General features: G+C 39.4%; 1 protein-coding gene across 1 annotated transcript; it reads right to left on the bottom strand.

Annotated features, from left to right (window-relative positions):
- Window positions 1-3197: 3197 nt before the first annotated feature.
- LOC133965412 (carcinoembryonic antigen-related cell adhesion molecule 1-like) lies at window positions 3198-10467 on the bottom strand. Its single transcript, XM_062399955.1, has 10 exons — window positions 10370-10467; window positions 9823-10146; window positions 8392-8664; window positions 8018-8272; window positions 6879-7151; window positions 6545-6799; window positions 6301-6409; window positions 5993-6033; window positions 5860-5909; window positions 3198-5147 (listed from the first exon to the last, which is right to left on the bottom strand). Exons 1-10 carry the CDS (start codon window positions 10413-10415, stop codon window positions 4980-4982), a joined length of 1794 nt encoding a protein of 597 aa, XP_062255939.1. The 5' UTR covers window positions 10416-10467; the 3' UTR covers window positions 3198-4979.
- Between the last annotated feature and the right edge of the window lie 4087 nt (window positions 10468-14554).

Below are 14554 nucleotides of genomic sequence, written 5' to 3'. Positions count from 1 at the left end.
CCAGCCCCCTGCCCATAAATACCTGCCGTAGCAAATCGATTCCTTATCTGCAGGTGTTTCTGTTTATCGGGTGTCCACTCGTGTCAAACTGACAAAAGGTGCATTATGTTTCACGATTACCGTCCTGGGTGAAGTTTTATGGCCGATCAATGAAATGACAAATTATGACAGACGGTATGTGGGGCACGACTGAGGGGTGGGGGCTGTGGGAGAGTTTGGTTTTTATTCCTGTGCGTTTCGGTTTCATGCGACGGTTCTACCCTTCACAATAGCGCTCAGAAAACACCTGTGTCATTATTTGAACTGCGGTGGTGCAAAGTTCAGTATCTGAGTGCGCCTTTGTGACACACAATAAGTGAGACTGATATTGTTATTCGTGGAGCATTTGCAGTTTTCCATAGAGGACAGGAAGTGTGAGCATTACAGGCTAAATGTTCAAAATACTCAAATGACTGGTTTGCTATCAAGATTCATTGTACATGTAGTAGTAGTTATTATAATACTTAGTAAATACTAACTTAAAATATATGTTGCATTTCCACTTGGTGGTATCAAATTAGTTATACCAGTTTAAAAATACTCTGGTATATGGAAGTAAGTAAAAGTTCTGCATTACAACAATTTCACATGTTCCTTGAAACAACTACTCAGAATAATATCATATATTACTGGACTAACATCACTTAAATGTTGACGCGGGTAAAAAAGAGTCTATTTTCTTTTACTTTAAACATTACTGGGTATCGTATTCTATATTACTAAACAATACTTGAACAATATCTAAACAATACATTTATAGACATGTTTTTTTGTCTCTGTGTTCAGCCCTGTGATACTCTGGCAACTGGTCCAGGGAGCAACCAGCCTCTCGCCATCACCAGATGGTAATCTCCCTCTTTAAAAGCAATATCACCATCCATCACTGTGTTCAACATTACGTAACTTACACTGAGCGCCACTTGCAGCTGCACGTAGGGACTCACTCTGTTGGTCCTAACCACGAAGCAACAAACAAACTTATTATCAAAGTTTCCTGGCTGAAAATTGGAAATAAACTTTGGTTTTTAATTACTTCTAAGTCTTTTCAACAGCTTTATAGTTTGGAATGACTCTTTTTTGGACCTGATTCTGACAATCGAATCTTTAAGTATCAGTCAGTTCCACACCTCTCACAGGAGATGGTACCAGCTCACCAAAGTTACCAATAGCAAGGACCGATGCTCAAGGTGAGAAGTGGGAATGAAAAATGAAACATTGACCATATTCCATGTTACTGAACCATCAAACTCATTCTGAAGCTGCGAAGGTAGAAAAAAGTGACACAGTGTTGCTATAAAACCTTTCATAACTCTCATAGCTTCTGTCTTGATTACACACAAAAGTATCTCATTCAGATCATTCATTTTATTCCCCTCGGTTGTATCTGAGACCACAGCGCCTCCCTCTGGACATCAAACAACATGTACAGATCAGTGACAGAAAAAAAGACAAGGCAGAGGCATTGAAGCAGTTCTGACGCTTTACAGTCGATTTACTTTTTGTCTTATATCTGTATCACCGCCATACATTTTTAGTTTACAACAAAAACGTCAAATTTGCTTCACATACTTAGTGTTGGGTGAATTTAATAAAGCCCAGATGTTGTAACTAAAAAAAGGACAGATTCTATTGTTGTATCACACTAGGCAGCTGCAAGAGCCTCGGTCTCCCTCGTCTGTTTGCTCTGCATGTTCCTCTTTGTTCAGGATTAAGATGCATTTATTAGTCCCAAACACATGCACAGACATGCAAAGGCAAACTCATGCAGGTAGGGAAATTTAACCTCTGCTTTTGACCCATCTGGTGCAGGACACACAGAGCAGTGAGCGACCATGTACGGCGCTCGGGGAGCAGATGTTGGGGGAGTAAGGTGCCTTGCTCAGGGGCACTAGACAGGGTAGGGAGACTCTTGGATTTTTGGACAGATCAATCCAGGTTCGTCTTTTGTTGTTTCTCCGTGGAGTCGAACCAGAGACGAACCAGAGACCTTCTCTGCCCATAGTCCAAGTTTCTGCCACTAGACCACCGCCTCTCCTGTTTCCGAAGAGAGAGAGAGAGAGAGAGAGAGATCGATGTGTCATAGACGACAGGAGCTTTAAAAACCAAATCAGTGTACGTGAGTCAGGCATTTTATTTTCTAGACAGAGGCTGACTTAATGAAAGCCCCTATTCAGTATGGAGGTGAATCAGTAACCATTAAGGTCAGTGGTCAACCTCAGGCAATTTACACATCTGGTCTGTTAGGAGGCGACACTAGTCACACTGGTTCAACATGTAAACAGTAGACACAGTGGAAACATTTTATGCCGAATGGTGAAACACTGGAGTCAGTCATGAAAATGTCGTCATAAAAACACAGAAAAAATAACATATTATTTTTTCAATAGCACCTTTCAAACAAATCAACTGCAATTGAATGTGCTTTACAGGTGGTTGATAAAACATAGGATATCAAAACGAATTAAGAGTTAGATTAAGAGCCTGAAGCAAATGTAGAAAAGACAATAAATGAAAGTTAAGACGTTAATATATGCACAGTATAGAATCTGCACTAAAATGTGAGTAAATAATAGGTGCTCCTCATCGATGACTCCTTTAATCAGGGTGGAGCTAGAGGAGAAAAAAGAGGAACACAGAACAGGCACACAGACAGTCGCAACATCTCTAAACTTTAAAATCCAACAGAAAACCAATGATCACAAAGGGTTATTTATTTTAACTTTTAAACCATGTATCTGCTCATCTCATGTTAGACTCCACAGCGTGTTTAAACCAGATTTACTGTACAACTGCTTAAACCCCACTTATCTCAGTTTCTCTTAAGCTACACTCTCAATGATGAAGATGAGGACAAATGTAAATATTTCTTTCTTATTTATATAATAAAGTGAAGGTTAATTTTTTATTCAAAAATGTATTATGGGTTATACAAATCAGGAGTTCAGTGATAAAAGGAGAGAAGATTAGCAGCTGTGATTCTGGTTTAGGTCAGTGCATTGCATGAAACACTAGAGGGCAGCTTCTCAAAGCAGTGTCTCATTACTTGAGCATTACTCACACTGACTTAAACAGGATGCACACAGTCAATCTGACTTGAATTGTTTAAATACTGCACCAGCGTACCTGCATGCTTTGATATAGAACCAGATATTCAGTAATCAGCGACTGAAAACAGCAGTTTATTAATCAGGAAATGTATCACAATCCTATTTCTGTCAAACATTCCTCACACGTTCACGTCCATGTGACAGATTCAAGCAGAAGCTCACAGAAGTTACAGGTAAATAAATGACGTTGCAATATAAACAAGGTGTGGTGGTGTGGTAAAAGTGTTGATGCAGCTGAGATCAACCATGGGAATTTGATCTCTTGCAATGATTAACTACAGTCGTATTTGTGTGTGTGTGTTTTTGTGTGTGTGTGTGTGTGTGTGTGTGTGTGTGTGTGTGTGTGTGTGTGTGCAGATTGGGTCACATCCTGGTGACACAATTTGATTCAAGAGCTCAGGTTGTAAAACAGCATTTCTTCAGCGTGAATCAACAAACTGCACAGTGCAAGAGTAAACCATAATCAATATTTACAGTATATTACAATTACATTATTTCAAAAGAACAAAGCAGGGAACAATAATCTGATGAGATTAATGTTGAGACCTGTGTCAAACCAAATCGCATCACTTGTGCAAAATTTCACATGATTCTGTCAAGACACATCATTAACCCTTGACTTTGATTCTAATTTGTTCTTCCTTGAATCGGAGTGAAGGTTGCTGGAAACATTTGAAGGAGTTCTGTTGAGGTGTTCTTGAGACATTGTGTTCAGAGGAAGAGGCCGGACGACAGGCTGTCGATGTGGAGACATGATAAAGTTCTTCTTTAAAACCACAGGTTTCTCAAACAGTTGACACATTTAAAACATAACGTGTTTTGCAATTAGCCAGTGGTTTTGGACCAATTGAGGAAGTGTTAAAATGACTTCCTGCCTCTAAATGGATTAGGTCATGTTATAATTATAATTCAAACGCAATCACACGTTTGTTTTTAAGACTTCAGTTCAGATGCCATTAAGTCACTCCATCTACACATGTATATTTACATTTAAATCTTCCCGGACCTCTACACAGAAACATACTGTCAGGGCACAATACTGAGGGGTCAGATCTGACCGGTGATATCTACAAACTGAACTTCCCCTAAGAAGCATCAAGTTCTGCTGTGTTGGGAAACTGGATTCTTTTGTATCTCACATGAAACCATATATGGTGTTAGAAATGAACCACGTAAACTAGCTTCTCGTTTCTCATCCCACTATTCAAATTAGTTTCCTGTTTCTTCTGAAGCTTCCTGGTGAATACACCTCATCATCTATTTAACAATAAACTTTACTGACATTTACTGGAAACCTGTGCTGATTGAGGCCACAGGTTTTCCTTACCTGAGAATGATGGCATTTATTGCACATGTATAAAAAAACAACCTCTTGGAGATTATTACAATGTTGACTATAAACTCTTGTTTTTCTTTACATTCAAGTTAAACTTTGGAGAATTCCCTCGTTGTTGCGTATTCCTTGTGCTTCTATTGTTAATTTGTTATTATAAACTGCATTTGTAAGCTTGGTTTTCTGTTTTTCAGACAAGCCCAACGAAGCATTTTTAACCAAGCTGCAAACTGGGATCTCTGTGTACATGTCAAAGATAGGGCATAGCAGTGTCAACACTATGCAAAAATCTATGATACCAATACTAACTAACATTTGCATTGACAGAGCGCAGATGAAGCAAAAAAACTCTTGAAAAACAGTTACAGATTATGCAAACAGACAGAGGACAGGGAAGTGTGTGTTGGTGTGGTGACACTTTAGCTGCCTCTGTTACACCGTATCCACTGGGATCAGGTTATTGGGTCCTGAGCATCAGTCTGTGCAGAGTTTGCACCAGACTATGGAGCGGCCTTGTTCATTTGCTCCACATGAGCGTCAGTGGAGGATTCTGCAGGATCCCTGTTTTTCACTTTGACCTCAGCATATTCAGAGTTGTTCTCTAACTCCAGCTGCACCGGCCCACCATCCTTTTTCCTTAAGAAATTGATGTCTGTGTAGGTCACATCCTGCAAAAGATGATGAAGTGAGCGAATAAAAATATATGTTAGGCAACTGTTTTGAGTAAAGCGTGAATTGAATATCTGCTTCCTTGTTGTAAAGTTGGTTTGTCTGTTGACAAGCGAATCACAGGGACAGTATACAGACACAAGCAACCATTCACACTCACACCTACTGACAATGTAGAGTCCCCAATTAACCAAAGCGAGAGGAAACCGGGGAACCTGGAGGAAACCCAAGCAAAAGCACAAACAACCATAACCCCTCACCCCCAACCCCCAACCCCTAACCATAACCCCTAACCCCTAACCCCTAACCCCTAAATCTAACCCCTTAAGACAGCACCGCCTTGTCACCCATACTTTGTCCACTAAGATATGAACACTAATTATAAAAAAATCTCAAATAGAGGTCTTGCAGGCTAATTTTGGAATTTCATGCAACTAAATGCACATTGTTTAATACTATGATTATAGTTAATATGCAGAATTCTAGCTTTTGCCATTTTATGCCTCTAAAACACAACAGAGACATAACATAGACTGAATACCATTGGGGTAAAGTCAGGTACTTTAATTTGAAAACTTTATGTAATTTTTTTCCCCCCTTTACTTCATGTTTATTGGAATATTGAGATATTCAATGACGGTTTGATATTTTAAAGGTGAACTGACACTTCTGAGCTTATTGAGTGAAAGTGAACCCACTGAGGATTTTTACCTGATTACTTGACGATGCCTGGCTGTTCTGGTGTCCACCTCCTGTAGAACCTGGGGTAGAAACAGTGATAAAAGGAAATCAATCAGGGGAATAAATCATCATGCATAAATACAAAAATTTGTTATTAACTCACCTGTTCTGGTGTCTTCATGAGACAGATAGTTTCGCTGTTTCCTGTTTAGATGGAGAATGAGTCATTATTATATACAGTCATGCGTTATCTGAGCTGCAAAAATGAAGCTTGAAACTAATTTTAGTGCTTGATTAAAGTAATAAAGAGAAATATAGTATCTTAAGTTAATCATTTAGAGTAAAACAAACATGTTTTGTAGGTGAATAGTAGAGGTTAAACTTATCAACTTTCCAGCATTGTTTCTCATGACTTGGCTAAGACACAAATACACCAATCAGTGACTTATTACAAAGCTGTTGGTCACTTACCTTCTTCGAGAAACAAAATACAATCCACCAGCACAAAGTCCAAGGATCAGACAGCAACCGATTATTATTCCAACAATGCAACCAGAGTTACATCTTGGAGGTTGTTTGACTAAATTAAAAAGAGAAATCATTCGAACATGATTTAAAACTGTCAAACTATCTAAGATTATCTTCAGAGTGTAGTTGATATAGTTAGGTATAATAATGTGAGCCAGTTGTCATTTGTATATTCACATCTCGTTACCTGTCACGGACAATGCATGCACTGCGGTTGACCATCTCCCTGTTACATTATTCGTTGCTGTGCAGGTGTAGGATCCACTGTCAGAAAACTCAGTGACGGGTTTGGTGAACTCGGCAGAATCACTGAGTATCTCTGTCGTGTTCAGAGACCAGGTGTAGGTAGCCGATGGTGTGGACTCAGCGGAGCAGGTTAATGTTAAGGTGTCTTTCACATTAATCTCACGTGGACCAGTGATTTGGACACCATCTGGTCCATCTGAAAGACACACAGAGATTTATAGTTTCATGACAGACGCACAAACAAGGGGAAAAATGTGCACGAACGTGACACTTACAGTTTACAACCATGTTGTATTCAGCTTCATCACGGTTGATGGGATTCGTGATTATGCAGGAATATTTTCCGCTGTCCGTTCTCTTCAGTGACTGAAAAGACAACACGCTCTCCTCTCTGTTAAGTGTCATGTTGTTGGTCAGGATCAGATCAGAGCCGTCCTTCTTCCACTGTCTGCTGAAGACTGAGCCAGCGGCCTCACAGGTCAGATTCACAGAGTTTCCCTCAACTGCCTGGTTTGTTGTGGAATTGACAGAAGCACCTGATATTCTCTCTGTTGGAGACAAGATACAGGATTTTGTGAGATGAATATGAAAACAGGAACAAATGCAACTGAGAAGTGACTGAGTGTTTAAATATAGAGGAACTTGTGAAGAGGTAAACTGCTGATTGTCTATCTGCTGGTCTTACATTGACAGTTTTAAACTAGCTATACTCTAGCTATACTCATAATACTGAATTGAATAAAATCACACAACCCTGACTTTACTACAAGGTCAGAAAATAGTGTCACAAAATAATGGAGAAGACTATAGAATAACTGCTCTGTGTTTGTTTTGCCTCAGCCAAGGTCACCGTAACCTTTGAACTTTGATGAGTTAATCGCGGAGACCAAGCGACAACTGGTCAAAATGGAAATAAATTCCCTCCAGGGAAACTTGAGAAATCATGTTAAAGAGGCCAAAAACGATATTTTGTGAGGCCAATGTGACCTTTGACCTCTGTCAACCCAAATCGCATCACGCACAATTCTGTCAGACTCTCTTGGGATAAGTCACTCAAAAGGCTAAAGGGAAGAGTTCTGTGAGGTCACAGTGACCTTGATAATTTTTTCTTCCTTAAATCTGAGTGAAGGCTGCTGCCAAATTTGAAGCAATTCCGTTGAGATGTTCTTGAGACATTGTGTTCAGAGGAAGAGGCCGGACGACTTGCTGTCGATGTGGAGACATGATGAAGTGTTTCTTTAAAACCACAGGTTTCTCAAACAGTTGACACATTTAAAACATAAAGTGTTTTGCAGTTGGTCAGGTGTTTATGAGCCAACTGAAGGAAATGAAAACAAGCTCAGTTTTTTTTGTAGGAAATAGATTCCTTTTTTAGCCCTGAAACAACCCCAGGAAAACTTTGACTCATACTTACGTAGTACAGAGATGAATGCAGGCTGAGATGTCTGACTTCTGTTTGTTTTGTTGTTAAAGGCCTTACAGCTGTAGTTCCCAGTCTGGTTCATATTCAGGTTGAGCAGTGGGAGCTCTGGTCCAGAAACAGACAGTCCAATCCACTGAAAGTGAGCAGGAGGTCTGGAGACAGCTGAGCACGTCAGGCTGACGTTCGAGCCGTCCTCATAATAATGTTCAGATGGAGACAGATTTAAACGTGTATTTTCTGGGCCAACTGAAAGTAGAACAACAGCAGAGAAGAAAATCAACAAGATGTAACGTTAGTTGGAAGAGAAATGAAAAGGAGTAGGGCCCACACCCTGACTCGTAGTGAGGTGCAGGTTATTCACTCACAGCTGATGGAGAGGAACACTGGATCACTGGTGCTGTTACTGACAGGATTTACCACACGACACCTGAACGTTCCCTCGTCGTAACGGGTCACATTGAAGATAGTGAGATTGTGACCAGTGAGCTGAACTCTGTCACTGGCTTTGACCTCTGAGCTGCCGTTCAGCCAGAGGAAGGAGAGCGAGGTTCCAGAGGAGGAGCAGGACAGATGGACGGAGCTGATGAACTCTACCAAGTCTGTGCTGCTGGTTGTTATCGTCACATTGGAGACTGGCTCTGTGGGCGGAGGAGATAAAGGGGAAACAAATGTAAAAGCAAACACCACAATGACGAGGAATGATTTCCATCTGACCCATGAAAGTTATAGCTGATGTTTGACCACCATCTGTGACACACATTTATTTTGTGTTATCTTCAACCAAACCTTGACATTGTTTTTGTACAGGAACTTTCAAATACGCCAGACAGAGAAACACCAACTTCTCTTCTCACCAACTTCAACTTTTTTGCGTATTTTATCAGTGGCAGGATGTAAAGACATAATCTGATTTAGGAATGCATACTTTAGACCTAACTATCCAATAATATGCAAACACCTACATGGAGAGTGACAGCATTTCTAGCCCTTCATGGATGTGCTGTTGTGATGGGTGATGCAAGTAGTGGAAGATATACTGGGATGTTGTGGGAGACATCTTCAGACTTGGGGTCGTTAATTGCTCATGTTAATCTGTTAGCGTTTGTTTATTGTTCCACCTTCTGTTCTCCTTGATGCATCAAGTCTAAATTAAAATCTTCTGCATAAGACATCAGCTGCTGCCTGAGTCCTTCTTCCACCAGCTTTCAGAATGCTTCCAGAACAGTTATGGGGCCTTGTTGCATTCTCCTCTACGGTCATAGAATTTAAGGGGTTCACTAAAAAAATGCTGTGAACTAACATCAGCCATTATCTTAGGCTGCCTAGATTGTGATGCCAGGCAATTGTCTGCTTTGCCCTGTTGACACGCCCCTAACCAGCAAAGGTCCAGTGTTAAACTAACTCCCACATAGTTTAGTTTTAACTTTTTTCCCAAAACAAAGTAATTTTTGAAAACATAATTTGTTTTGCCTTTCAACCATTGTATGAAAACATTAGACGTTGCATTCAGTGATTGTTTGGGAGACTTCAGTCCTGGTGGTGGAAGGAGATGTATCAGTAACAGCAGGGAGGCCACTACTCTTTACTCACTGGTGTTATTTCTACAGGTCTCACATCTGCTTCTGTAGATAATTGAAATGAAACCAAGTGAGACAGTTTGTTGAAGAGGTCATCAAAAGTCTCAATAAGCTTCTTTATAATAACATGCATGACTGAACATTCAAAGAAAATGCATAGTTTTTAAGTTTGCGGAGACAAACACACACATCTATTGCTGAAATTGAATATGTGCTCACCATATATCATCAGTTTGGTGTTTCCTGCCAGAGTTTCAACAGTTAAAATGTTAACAGTGTATTCTCCACTGTCTTTAAGAGATAAATTCCTGAGCTCCAGGGATCCAGTAGACATGAAGAGGGTGGTCCTGTTCTCATACCCTGGTCCAGGTCTAATCGAACCTGAGCTGAAGGTTATTATGTTTCTAAGATAAAAGTTCCAGATCACAGTGTCGATAGTCACAGGTGGATCTTGTGTCGTCAGGTTTGTGGTGAACAGCACCTTCCCTCCTACAGTTGCATTCAGCAGATCGTCAACCAACACCCCAGCGCCTTCACACAAACCTGGAGGAGACAAATTAAAGACGGACTTTAAAGGAGACTTTGTATCATTAACTATTGAAATTCTCTTTTAATTTCTTGGAGTCTTATATTCCAGATGGTTTTTGATTTAGTTGAAAACAGTTGTCATACTAATTCATACTAATGTTGGTTAAAAAAAACAAAGGTTACCACGACTTTTCTACAAACACAGAACAGTTAATATGTGAAAGGTCTTGCTTCATACCTGTAAAGGTCACACAAAGAATGCAAAGTAAAATCAACAGGTTCATTGTTCCCTCTTCCTGAGACGTGCAGATGAGAAGAGCTCAACACTGACACTGTTCCAACAACCTTTGCACCATGAGAGCAACCCAACGAAACTGAAGCAACACATTCAAGTCTGTGGTGGAGAGGCTGCAACATGTCTCCCTCTGCTGGTGAAACTTGAACATCAAAGATAATCCAGGACAAAATATTTGAGCGACAATTATATAAATATTTTTAAAAACACATTATATGAAAAGTATTTTCTGTCCTTCTAACAAAACGTTTTAGAAATGTACTAATTCAAATAAACACCCAAACAAAACTTGCATCTCTCACTTTCTCCTAACAGTTCCTATAATATCTTGTATATTGAGCTTCATCATAGTAAGTTCCTTTTTAATCATTCCCAGTAAACAGGAAATAGTGATACTTAATCAGATCAACTGCTGGAATAAGTTTAAATATTATCGAAGAGGTTCAATTGCTATAATCTCACCTCTTCAACACACAATACAAATGTATTCCAGAGCAGTCTTGAGAATAAATCGTAATAAGGTAACAAAAGTAGTTTTGTAAATCTTGATATCTGAAATTGCTCTGATATTAAAATTATTATCATTAATAATCATAGAAAAATGTCTGAATGTCAATTGTTGCGAATCTTCCTCCATTCTGTCCTCCCATTTCTCACTTTACCTTAAATTAAGTTGAAATGTCATAATGAGTATGATAAAAAAAAAGACTAATCTTATAGTTTATACTGTCACAGACAGACAAGTGTGCACAGTACTTCACGTAGGTGAAGCTTTGATTGAGAATATTTTATTCCTTTTCCCTTTCGCCTTTTTTGTAAAATATTGTCAGTCTTGAAATGTTTTAATCCTGGTTCAACCATGGAAAACACACAAAGTTTTGTGAGTGTGTTTATAAACAACATGAGCATTTAGCTAAAAAAAAGTCTGTGCCTACTAAGTGTCCATCTCAGAGAGCTGTAGTCTCTCTCACGATGAGCTGATGAAGGATCATTATCATCATTTCTGATATTCAATTGTTTTATCAGCTTATGTAAGTCAGTGCGACAACAATAACCAAAGGTGAGTGTAGGTAATAATTAAGCATGACAGGCCTGTGGACATCTTGATGACATTTCATTTATTACAGATAATCTTCAGGGCAGTTGCCAGATTTCCAACAAAATGAAAATAAGAGACAGTGAGACACCATATACCAAGCAATGTGACCTAATGTGTCCTTAGACTCAGACTTCTCATTCAAAACACATCGATAACACACAAGCATTATTTGAACCTTTTTAAAGAGGTGTTGGATTCGTACATCTCACTTACTCAATACTTCCAGCTTGGCAGTTCCTTGAATCTGCTCTCCTCCATTTGGGATGATCATCAACTCGTATTCTCCGCTGTCTTTCTCTGTCAGATGTCTCAGCACCAGAGATACAGTGGATTTATCCATTAACTCACCTTGTGAGAGACTACAGCTCTCTGAGATGGACACTTAGTAGGCACAGACTTTCTTTGAACTAAATGCTCATGTTATATATAAACACTCTCAGAGAACCTTGTGTGTTTTCCATGGTTGAACCAGGATTAAAAAAAAATTCGGTCTTGAAATGTTTTTATAAGGCAAAATTGAAAAGGAATAAAGTATTCTCAATAAAAGCTTCACCTATGTGCCCTACTGATCACACTTGTTTGTCTGTGACAGTGTAAACTATAAGCTAAGGCTTATTTTGACATACTTATTATTGCATTTCAACTTAACTTGAGTAAAGTGAGCAGGAAATGGGAGGATAGAATGGAGGAAGATTTGCAGCAACTGACATTCAGCCTTTTTTTAGTGATTATTTATAATAATAATGTTAATATCTGAGCAGTTTCAGATATCAGGATTTACCAAAATACTTTTCTTACCTTACTATGATTTATTCTCAAGACTGCTCTGGAATACATTTTTACTTTGTATTGAAGATGTGAGATTATAGAAATTGACCTCTTCTATCTCATTTAAACTTATTCCAGGAGTTGATCTGAGTATCACTATTTCCTGTTTACAGAGAAAAATTAAAAAGGAACTTTCTATGATGAAGCTCAAGATATTATAGGAACTGTTAGGAGAAAGTGTGAGATACAAGTTTTGTTTGGGTGTTTATTTGAACTAGTACGTTTATAAAACGTTTTCGTTAGAAGGTGTTTTTAAAAATATTTATATAATTGTCGCTCCAATGTTTTGTCCTGGTGATCTTTGATGTTGATGTTCAAGTTTCACCAGAAGGGGGAAACATGTTGCAGCCTCTCCACCACAGGCTTGAATGTGTTGCTGCAGTTTCATTGGGTTGCTCTCATGGTGATAAGGTTCAGTGTTGAGCTCTTCTCATCTGCACGTCTCAGGAAGAGGGAACAATGAACCTGTTGTTTTTACTTTGCGTTCTCTGTGCAACCTTTACAGGTAAGAAGCAAGACCTTTGACATATGAACTGTTCTGTGTTTGTAGAAAAGTTGTGTTAACCTTTGTTTTTTTAACCAACATTAGTATGAATTAGTATGACAACTGTTTTCAACAAAATCCCAAACAATCTGGAATAAGACTCCAACAAAATGAAAATAGACTTTCAATAATTAATGATACAAAGTCTCCTTTAATGTCCGTCTTTAATTAGTCTCCTCCAGGTTTGTGTGAAGGTGGTGGGGTGTTGGTTGACGATCTGCTGAATGCAGCTGTAGGAGGGAAGGTGCTGTTCACCACAAACCTGATGCCACAAGAACCACCTGTGACTTTCAACGCTGTGATCTGGAGCTTTGAAACTCTTCATAACATAATAACCTTCATAGGTTCGAATAGTACCACAGCAGGGTATGAAGGCAGGATCACCCTCTTCATATCTACTGGATTCCTGGAGCTCAGGAATTTGGCTTTTCATGACAGTGCAGAATACACTGTTAACATTATAACATCTGACGATGTAACTCAAACAGGAAACACCAGACTGATGATATATGATGAGCACATATTCAATTCCAGCAATAAATGTGTGTTTTTCCTTATTGAGACTTTTATTGACCTCTTCAAAATACTGTTTAGATTACTAGGGCAGTTTTTAGGGGGCCCCAGACAGTGGCTGATGTTAGTCCAAAGCAGAGACAATTTTTTGAGAACCCCTTAAATTCTATGATCGTAGCGGAGAATGCACAAGGCCCCATAACTGTTCTGGAAGTTTTCTGAAAGCTGGTGGAAGAAGGACTCAGGCAGCAGCTGATGTCTTATGCAGAACATTTTAATGTAGACTTGATGCATCAAGGAGAACAGAAGGTGGAACAATAAACAAACGCTAACAGATTAACATGAGCAATTATCGAACCCAAGTCTGAAGAGGTCTCCCACAGCATCCCAGTATATCTTCCACTACTTGCATCACCCATCCCAACAGCACATCCGTGAAAGGCTAGAATTGCTGTCACTCTCTATGTTACATGTAGGTGTTTGCATATTATTGGATAGTTAAGTCTAAAGTATTCATTCCTAAATCAAATTATTGCCTTATTAATTAAATCAAACGTCAACAACAGCTATAACTTTCATGGGTCAGATGGAATCATTCCTCGTCATTGTGGTGTTTGCTTTTACATTTGTTTCTCCTTTATCTCCTCCGCCCTCAGAGCCAGTCTCCAATGTGACGACAACAACCAGCAGCACAGACTTGGTAGAGTTCATCAGCTCCGTCCAACTGTCCTGCTCCTCCTCTGGATCCTCGCTCTCCTTCCTCTGGCTGAACGGCAGCTCAGAGGTCACAGCCAGTGACAGAGTTCAGCTCACTGATCGGGGCTCCCATCTCACTATCTTCAATGTGACCCGTTACGACCAGGGGCCGTTCATGTGTCGTGTGGTAAATCCTGTCAGTAACGGCACCAGTGATCCAGTGTTCCTCTTCGTCAGCTGTGAGTGAATAACCTGCACCTCACTACGAGTCAGGGTAGGGGCCCTACTCCTTTTCATTTTAAATCTGTCTCCATCTGATCACTATTATGAGGACAGCCAAAAGTACCAAAATTAAAAATGCAAAGTGATTTTAATGGTCTATACAGACTCAAAACAACCCAAAATTGTTCTCTTCAGGATTTATTTCAACTGACAGAAAAATTATAAC

The sequence above is a fragment of the Platichthys flesus genome, chromosome 11 (assembly GCF_949316205.1).
Source record: "Platichthys flesus chromosome 11, fPlaFle2.1, whole genome shotgun sequence".
Lineage (NCBI taxonomy): Eukaryota > Metazoa > Chordata > Actinopteri > Pleuronectiformes > Pleuronectidae > Platichthys > Platichthys flesus.
The sequence above is the reverse complement of the archived record's forward strand: the minus strand, read 5'-3'. Positions and strand labels throughout refer to the sequence as shown.